At 48.9% G+C, this 9645-nt stretch overlaps 2 protein-coding genes across 2 annotated transcripts in view; one reads left to right on the top strand and one right to left on the bottom strand.

Annotated features, from left to right (window-relative positions):
- The window catches only part of BEST1 (bestrophin 1), a 10589-nt gene extending 6479 nt beyond the window's left edge, over positions 1 to 4110 (top strand). The window contains exons 6-9 of the mRNA XM_009289334.2: positions 755 to 907; positions 1423 to 1503; positions 2385 to 2536; positions 2913 to 4110. Of these exons, the coding sequence (XP_009287609.1) occupies positions 755 to 907; positions 1423 to 1503; positions 2385 to 2536; positions 2913 to 4110 (1584 nt within the window). The remainder of the gene's footprint in view (positions 1 to 754; positions 908 to 1422; positions 1504 to 2384; positions 2537 to 2912) is intronic.
- A 1555-nt stretch (positions 4111 to 5665) lies between these two features.
- Positions 5666 to 9645, bottom strand: part of FTH1 (ferritin heavy chain 1) — a gene marked incomplete at its 5' end in the record, with an annotated part of 5209 nt that continues 1229 nt past the window's right edge. The window contains 3 exons of the mRNA XM_009289322.2: positions 5666 to 6007; positions 7005 to 7130; positions 8088 to 8234. Of these exons, the coding sequence (XP_009287597.1) occupies positions 5843 to 6007; positions 7005 to 7130; positions 8088 to 8234 (438 nt within the window). The remainder of the gene's footprint in view (positions 6008 to 7004; positions 7131 to 8087; positions 8235 to 9645) is intronic.

Here is a 9645-nt window from a genome sequence, read left to right as displayed (position 1 = left end):
TTCACCACCCTCAGCGTAAAAAATTTCTTCCTTATATCTAGTCTAAATCTCCCCCCCTTTAGTTCAAAGCCATTCCCCCTTGTCCTGTCGCAACAGGCCCTGCTAAAAAGTTTGCCGCCATCTTTTTTATAAGCCCCCTTTAAGTACTGACAGGCTGCAATAACGAAATCTGGGCAAGCAAGCAGGCAAATACAGAAAGGCCCAGCATGAGGACCAGGAAGGAAGGAGCTAGTTCAGAGCTGGCAGCACTGCCAGGGTTCCCCTCCCTGACTTGGAAGTGGCCTGCCAGCATGGAGTGAGCCATGAGGGGCTCGAGACAGCTTTCGGGAGGGCAAGAATGAAAAGAGGTCACAGCAGCCCTTACTTCAGCAGCAGAACAACCGTGCAGCCACGTGTCAGTTGTTTAAGCTCTTTCCATCCAGGATGTCACGTGCTTTCTTCTGCCACTATCTTTCTGTGACACCTACACAGATGTTATTCCAGGAACAGCGTGGAATGAAATACAGCGTATGTAACAGCTAAAGGGCAACGGGCATACTTAAAGCTTTCTGCAGTGGAAATGCATCTTCCTGCAAAAAGCAGAGGGGAAGCCTGGCGTAACTGAATCCAAGGCTTTCAAAAGGCTACAGAGCCAGCAGCTCTGCAGCAGCTTGCCGCTCTTTTGAAGTCGTGTGGGGTGGAACTGAAGAGAGATGCTGGGAAAGCAAGCTGAGAACTCAAACTCCTCTGGTGTGTCCCCTGGCATCTCTCCCAGGTGGTGACCGTGGCTGTTTACAGCTTCTTCCTGGCCTGTCTGATCGGGCGGCAGTTCCTGGATCCAGAAAAAGCATATCCTGGCCACGAACTAGATCTCTTCGTGCCCGTCTTTACGTTTTTGCAGTTCTTCTTCTATGCTGGCTGGTTAAAGGTAAGTCCAAGAAAATACGTCTGGAGCTAGAATCTGACCCAACCAAGGTTTTTTCCCCAGTGTGCACTCACCAGGGACCCAGCTGTGTTCTTTGGCCTATGGGCAATACGCCAGGTGCTGGCAGACAAATGGGAAGCCAACAGGGGCTGAGGGTATTGCCAAGACCTTCTCAGTTTCTGAGTGTCTCACCCTGGAGATCAGCTCCACCTTTCCTAAAAGCTTTGGTCCTGACTAGTTTGGGGAAAAAGAGAGGCAGTGGGCTACACTTTACCTGCAGTGGTGGTAAAGCCTCCTGCAGTTGCAGGAGGGCTACGTGAGCAAGGGGCAGTTATCTGTGTGTACCAATGTCCCCCAGCCACTGGCAAGCCTCCATTAACCCATCCCTTTTTGGGAGGAACAGCATTGTTCCAAATTCAAGGGACATCACACTTGACTCTGCCCCACAGGCCTTCTCCCTGCAGGGAAAGGGGCAGATACGACCATGATGACCTTTGCTATGCACTCTCTACGTGCAGGTGGCCGAGCAACTCATCAACCCTTTTGGGGAGGACGATGACGACTTTGAAACCAACTGGCTCATCGACAGGAACCTGCAGGTAAAGTGAAGGCGGGATCCTCCAGATGAGGAGGATCCTCCAAATGAGCCTGACCTGCAAAGGGACACTGAGGCAGGACTGCACCTGAGGGTTTAGCAAGCCCTATCAGTGCCGTCACGAAGTTCTCCTGCAACACCTCTACCTCCCACCTTCCATGCCTGCTATGGGGCAGAGAAGCCGTCCTTGTCACCCTTACACTTTCCTGAGGCGTCGGTGGCTGCATGTTAAGAAGGGGCCCAGGATCTCCAGAGGGAGATGGCTAGGAGAGCAGGAGGAGAGCATAAGGCTTCCCAACAAATACGAGGGTGAAGGGGGCCAGCTCAGTGTTCCCTCTCAGCAGCCAAGGAGACACCCCAGGCTCCAGGAAGAATGTGGGGCGAGACCTGTGCCAGGAAGACCTCCCCCACACCAGGGAAGACAGGGCTTTTGGCATACCTTTGTACACAGAGACCGACTGCAGCTTTAGTCCATGCTCTGGCACACACGATGGATCCAGACTGTTAGTTTCATGCCCTCGCTACCTTTGAACGACACATCATTCCTGCCGCTCCCTAGCTTTTCCACCCTGTGTCTGTATCTAAAACTGCCTCCTCTGCTTTCTTCCTTGCAATAACTCTCCACCTTCAGCCCTTCCTAACACAGCCCTTCTGTCCTGGTGAGCGTATGGCTTTCCCGTCTCCTTCGGCATCACTTTCCTTCCAATTAATCCAATCTCTCCGTGTGAGAAACAACCCAAGTGACAGGAAACCACATAGCAAACCCAGCCACTTGCCTCGCTTCTGTGCTACATTGCTTCCTCCTGCCCTGCAATCTTTTGTCTGCCGATAATAGGCACACCTAATGCTGCTCACCCCATATGACATTTCTGCTGTCCCCTGCAGGTCTCCCTTATGGCAGTGGATGAGATGCATCAGGATCTACCCATTCTGGAGAAGGACCTATACTGGAATGAGCCCGATCCCCAGCCACCCTACACTGCCGCCACTGCCGAGTACAAACGCCCATCGTTCCTTGGCTCAACTTTTGATATCAGGTGAGTGCAGCCAGAGAGTATCAGAACAGTCCGCATTTACACCTTGGATCAGGTGTTGTGCGGGGTATTATACTTCAGGAGTAAGAGCGAGCAGTAATATCTTTCTCCATAGTTTGTCAAATCTTGATCCAAGATACTTTTAGGCTCATCCAAAGATGATAGCCAACATCCTCCATGGAAAAGGATGCCTCTGATCTCTTGCCCCCCTCCCCTCTACTACGAGCATCCCTATTGTGGAGGGCCTAACACGTATCTAATGGCAATACAGGAAGAGAGGGGCTTGCCACTGGCAGCAGCACTCCCTGTGCTGCCAGCCTCTCCACCAGAAACCACCTTCTTTTGTGACTGTGTAACAGCCCGTTTTGCCTTTCCCCAGCATGCAGAAAGAAGAGATGGAGTTCCAGCCCCTGGAGCAAATTAAAGAGAATGAGGAGGCAAACCACTCCACGCCATTACTGGGACACCTGGGCCGCCTCCTCAGCGTCCAGTCACCGAGCTTCTCCAGGTCCTCTTCCCGGATGAACCTGCTGCGCAGGCGAGGAGACCCCACATCCCCCTTCTCCCATTATACATACCAAGACATGGGCAAGTCTGGAAGCCCTTGCAGCATCAATCAGCCAAGGGGAGACTCCAGCTCACAGGAGCAGTGGGACAGCGAAGACAGAAAACTAAGGGAGTTTGACGCCTTCATGTCAACCCCATTTTATGAGAGACCTGGTTTCTACAGTGCTCCACAGACACCGATCAGCTCTATCCCCATGATTTTCCCTTCTAGACGTCAAGGCCGCAAGAAGCCTCCTGCACTCTCCAGCATCGCTGCATGCTCGACTTCTCTTAGGGATGTCATTGTCAACTCCTCACCTTCCAGGGTCAGCGATATGTATAAGAGTCAGAGCTCCCTTGGCTCAGGTGCAAAGGAAACATTTATTTGGCCAACAGATCGGAGCAAAGGTCCTGACTCGCTGGTTGTAACAGTAGAAGAAAAGAGCAACTCTAACAGTAAAAGCAGAGAAGCTGCCACCACGGGAAGTCCAGGGGCTCAGTCCACAGCATCAGACAGCCCTAAATTCCCCTTCTTGGCTGAGTCCCCAGACCATGAGAAGCAGGGCAGCTTTAAGAGTCTGAAGAGCTTGAAAGGTTCCCACCCACCCTGGCTCACGCTGGAGAACACAGCATCAGCCACCCCCAATTCTGAGCATTCAAGTGCCTTTCACACCCCCAATAACAAAACCCCCGGAGGCAGTGCCTCCCTCTGCTTCTCATTCACTCCTGTAACATCTCCAGTGCTGGAGAGATCCCACCTGGGGAACATGGGCCCCGATGCTCGCAGCCTAAGTTTAGAAGATACAGCCAGCGCTCCAGACCAGCATCCAGCAGAGGTTTCCAGGACCACAAGAGATACTGGCAATGGAAGCGCCAGTACTCCCCCTACAAAAGAGCCAAGACGAGCAGAGAGTCCATCCCCCAATGACTCTGGCATCTCTCTAGCCGAAGGTGACTACGTGGGGCTGATGGAGGTGATCATGGAAACCAGTGAAAGCACGTGTGAAGAGCAGATAGATCAGTACAGCTAGAGGAGACCAAGAGACACACAGTCCTGTTGAGATACCTGCCATATTAGTGACACTGCAGTATCTTTACACCTGGCCACGCTGGCACTCACCCAGACGGAAGGGCAGTGCAGCCAAACCACCTACTGCTGGAACATGCAGCTAAAGCCCAGCCTAGGCTAAAGCCAGCACTAATGACACACTGCTGCCGGCCTCAGGTACGGTAGCAGGCACAACTTCAGTGTTGCAACAATAACACAACAAACAGAAAACCCCTCTACATTTGTAGCAAAAGAACAAATAAGACTTTTGAGTGTTCAGTATTGCAGATACCGAACAGCAGAGCAATAGCTCAGCAGGTACCAGCCCGAAGAACCTGGAGTGCAGGCGTAGCCCAAAACAGAAGAGGAATATAGTTAATAAGGATACCTCCCCCCTCCTCATCACAGCAAGGATTGGAACTTGAGCTTTATGTTAACGTGTCACAAGACCCATTACAAGTCTCAGGCAGCACTTGCACTACTGACAAGATACTGCAGGGAAAGTAAGGGACTGAAGCAAGTCACATCATTTGTGATGCAGATCCATAGTGCTTCACAAAGTCATGTCTAACTGGTGTTTTCCAGTACCGGAAAAGTAACGGAATAAGGCAGGGCAAGCGTCCACCAGAACAGGTGGCTGCAGCCAATGGTATTTGCCCAGCACATTGCTTCCTTTTGAAGTTCCACATCACATCTGCCACTGATTAGACAACGCTCAGAGAAGAAGTCATCTGGATGGTAGCAGACACCATACAGCTATGAGTTTTATCCTGTCTTCCCTAAGAAAATAAAAGCAAGGCTGAAGTCCAGGACCATCTGTTTCATTTCCTCATTTTATTTTCTACGTCAACGATAGGAATTTAGAGAAACCGCAGTTGTTTTCCTACTTCTGTCTTCAGAAACAGCTGAAAATCTCCCGTATCACAGGGGGCACGTGACAAATTTACCTCCCACATCCCTTCCAATGCCTTCACAACAGCTGCCTACCCTCCGCCTTCCAAGTACAGCTGCTAGACTGAGGCAGAGGTCACCACCACCCGCTGCAACTCCTGACACAGTGTCCTTGAGGCAGCCCCTGCAGCACCACTGTTTTGAGTCTAAGCCCGATTACAGTACACAGCTCTGAAGTCTTGATTCACAGTACGTTTTCTCCATACACAAGTGTAGTGCCATTTGTTAGACATGATGCCTAGTGAGGCGCTAACACCCTCCGCGCACCTTCAGTTGCCTCACCTAAATTCACAGGGACCAATTCAGGAAGCCCAGATACTCAAGCCTTCCTTTCCTTGCGCATCCATTACAGCAACCGCTTCGGTGGCAAAGGCATTTAAAACACAACTTTAGTCACTGAGCAATTCCTGCAATGGATCCCACTGGATTGGAAAAAAAGTCGTTTTTAAAAAAGCGCTAAGTAAACCTCATCCCTCTAATATATTCCTTCATCCACACCCAACTTAAGACGACCGTCACAACACAGACTATGGAGCACAATCCTGCAAGTACAGGCCTCTCGCTCCCAAGAGAAACAGAAAAAGCCAGCTTGAACCAAGTCACTTTATTGGATGGAGGGCAACACACAAAACACAAGAGAAAAGAGGGGTGATATTTGGTACAGAGTATGAGAACTGTTTATCTAAATAGCTGAAGATGCATGCATGGCTAGACAGTAAAGTAGGAGTCCCACTGAAACCCACAGAGTGGCTCTTGGCAAGACTTCAGCTCTCATTGTCACTGTCCCCTAGGGTGTGCTTGTCAAAGAGGTACTCTGCCATGCCGTATTTTGGTGCCCCCATCTTCCGCAGGTTGGTCACATGGTCACCCAGCTCTTTGATGGATTTCACCTGTTCATCCAGGTAGTGAGTCTCAATGAAGTCACACAACTGAAAGGGAGACAAGAGAGTTTAAATGTAGGCCTGAACACAGCTTATCCTGCTGAAGCAGCATCTGAAATTCTACCAATCCTCTCTAGGGAAAAGATGCAAAACGACAATTTTAAAGCTGCAAAAGATACCCGAGAAGAAGCAGCCTTTAGTTTTGCCTCAGCAATGCCAGAACAAGACCAAAGTGAGGCACACTTGCTCCAGAACTGCAGTACAATGTCAGCTCATGAAGTCCCCCCCTCTTCCTCACTACAAGCAGCAACAGGCACATTTCCGAACACATTTAGAAGCCCCCCACTGCACAGCACTTGAATTCATGACCATGAGGATTTACACCTGTAGAATGGTCCAGCTATGTTGTTTCTTTTACAAAAAAGTCCCTCTAACTTATGCAGGACACCCCCAAGAGTACTTTGATTCAGACACACACTAATCTCTTCCTGATACTAAGAAACCTCAATCCAGCCTTGCCAATAACTTCCACCTGTGAAGAAACCTGTGTTTTCAGACACTGCATTCTGAAGTGTCAGGGCTTTTAACATTCAGAAGAAGCAACTCCAAAACGTTACGACAAAAAGCCTTACAGGCACCCATTGGTTTAAAGCAAGAACTCATCCCCCACAGAAACAAGCCTTCTCCATAGAGATTAATAAATTTCTTCTCTTCAAAATGCTGTTCACGAGTGCTCTCTGTTCCCAAGAGCAACAGAAGGGTTTGAACAAAGCAATGCACCCACTGTTCTGTAAGGCAGGCCTCAGCCACCCTAACATGCTGCAACTGGTCCTCCTGGAAAAAGACGGCAATATCCCTACCAAAGAGCTAAGGTACAGGCTGACACCTGGGCCCTTCCCTTTGGAAGGGCTGCACCACTAGTTCACACTCTTTTTTCACCTTTAGTAATGTCAGGGGGACACAACTCGCCCCCAAACCCACACAATTAGACACATACAAGTCCCCTCATTGCACAGCTACATTCTCAGCTTCAGCATCCACTTACGTGTGGGTCATTCTTTTCAGTTGCCAATTTGTGCAGTTCTAACAGTGACTGGTTCACATTCTTCTCCAGGTGCAGGGCACACTCCATTGCAGTCAGTCCATTCTCCCAGTCATCACGATCTGGCTTCTAGAAGGGGAAAGCACATGACCGTATTTTCTGTAAGTACCCACAGACCATTAGGGATCAAAGTCTTTTAATTTGGCACGCACACAGCACAGACTCTGAACAGAACTGAATGCACGTTCCGAGTCCCAGACCTGTCCCCATTCCCTAGGTTCTCCTCATGTTATGTTCTCTGAGCTCTTGTAGGCAAGACAGCTAACAGAGCTAGTCTCCCTCCTCCCATTATAACCTAACGGCTTAAACATCTGCTTATCTAAGTAGGTAATGGGCACAATCTCAGAAATGAAGCCTTTAAGACACCAGTACAGGCAAGTCTAGTCTTCAGCTCAGAACCGCCTCGTATAGAGTCTAGTGTTTACAAGTACTCAGACTTACTAGTAAGCAGGGGAATTCTTCTCAAGTGCCCATCGCTTACTTTGCCTTTTCCGCATGAAGAGCTGTCTTGCGTTAAACTGGCCCTACAACGTTGCTCACTTTCTGCTGTTCCAAATAATCTAATTAAAGCAACTTCACGAAAACAGTGCTATAAAATCTTGCAGTGAGCCGTAACAAGCAATTGAAAACTTGAGATTTCATATTCCCATGGCAAGCGAGGCAAGAGTTCTCTACAAAACAGTGCAGAGAACAGAGAAGGGTCTTGCCATTAAATTTAAGGTAGATGAACCAGTTGTGTTCTAGTTACCCTCACACCACAGCAAACCACCTAGGGCTAGGCATCCTCTTCTTACACGGGAAATACTTGTTGTTAGCCAATCCACATAATATCAAATTACTACACATCTCTAGATTTTGGGCTGAGTGCCATGCACAGGTCACAGCAACGCGGTATGCTTATCTACTGTCAGCTGCTGCTCCTTCTGGGAGAGAACCAACAGGGAAAATTCCTCCCCTTCCAGCCTGGAGACAGACCACAAGTCTAGTTCTGCATTAGACAGGACAACCCGTAGCTCCACTCCTCACCTTGATGTCCTGCAAGAAGATGCGTCCGCCCCTCTGATTTTGTAGCTTCATCAGTTTCTCAGCATGCTCACGTTCCTCATGGGACTGATGCAGGAAATATTTGGCAAAGTTTTTCAGAGCCACATCATCCCGGTCAAAATAGTAGGACTGAAAAATAACAGTTCATATGCTCAAAACCCCAAGCCTCACTCCAGCAGCCACACAAAGCCAAGTCCGTACTGTGACTTCAGATATGTCTCCTATCAGCCCTACTTCAAGATGGCTGGAGTCCAAGCTAAGGCTAGCAGTAGCAATGATGACAGCAAGGCAGCATTGGCAAAACTCTTCCCTTAGCAAGTTACATTTTCCTGACTAGGATTAAATTTTAACCTGTATCCCTACCATGAACACCAGGGACACAAATAAATGGTATTTGTGGTTCAGTTCTGAACCCACACCCCACAAAGATACCTGTTCTTCTGAGCACCATTCAAATGCCTTAAACACAGCAGACTTGAAAAGCCTTTTTCAAGAAGGAGAAATCTTCCCTGCTCCCTTTTTTTGCCTGAGTTTGTTTACAGCAATCACGAGTCAAGGTTCTAACTTCCACTACCCGTTACGGGTGGCCAAGAACTTTAACGTAATTCTGCAACAAAGCTCCCATGCTTCACTAGGCTTATCAGAGATTAGACTAAGAAGTACACTTTCTACTTCTGGGGGAAAAAAGTTAGTATCACATTTAAAAAACAAAAGATGAATATGTATTTTAGTTCAATTTAACAGCAAATACAAGATCATCTTTTTTTGAAAGCCCAAAAAACTGTAACAGCAGTTAGAAGCCATCACACAGCTTGTTTGTTCTTTGGTCAGGGCCATTAGGCAGGATTCAATAGAAAGCTTTGTGTCAACTGCCAGTTATTTACCACACAAACTACTCCAGAATTCTCTGCTCTTAAACCAGCAGCTTGGAGGTTCAAGGCAAGACACTGGTGCTTGTGTACCACTATCATCCACCAACTTAATAACATTTAGCTCGTAGCCGAGGTTCAGACCTTCACAGTAACACAGAAGCAAGCTGTAAAGTTCTGCACCCACATGCCACAACATACCGCAGTGTCACTAGAACGTCTCAAGTTACCTGCACGTTTAAAGCACCAAGATTGCAGCACAGAGGTCAGAGCTGCTGTTTGGACCAAAGTTACTCATCTCGGCTATGGCTAAAATGGGAGCCTCAGGCCAAGCGAGACATGTAAGCACAGCGCCAAGGAAACCACGGATTCCTACCGATTCACTTCAAAAAAAACTATGAACGAAAAAACCTCGCCTCGGAGACAAGAACGCCTGCGGGAAAGGTGCCAATCGCTTCGTTAGTCAACTCCTGCTATCCAGCCCAGCCCCGAGGGCAGAGCCGCTTGGAAGCTGCTGAGCTGTGCTGATAACGAGTCCGCCAAGGGCAACGGACAGAGAGCGGTTAACGTGTAACTGAAGTTCGCCACCAAGATAAAGGCCTCACCTACAGAAAACAAGCGGCCGCCCCACCCCCCGGGGAAGGCTGAGAACGCCCCAGAGGCAGGGGAGG

This window comes from Aptenodytes forsteri, unplaced genomic scaffold, assembly GCF_000699145.1.
Source record: "Aptenodytes forsteri isolate BGI_AS27 unplaced genomic scaffold, ASM69914v1 Scaffold202, whole genome shotgun sequence".
Classification (NCBI taxonomy): domain Eukaryota; kingdom Metazoa; phylum Chordata; class Aves; order Sphenisciformes; family Spheniscidae; genus Aptenodytes; species Aptenodytes forsteri.
The sequence above is the reverse complement of the archived record's forward strand: the minus strand, read 5'-3'. Positions and strand labels throughout refer to the sequence as shown.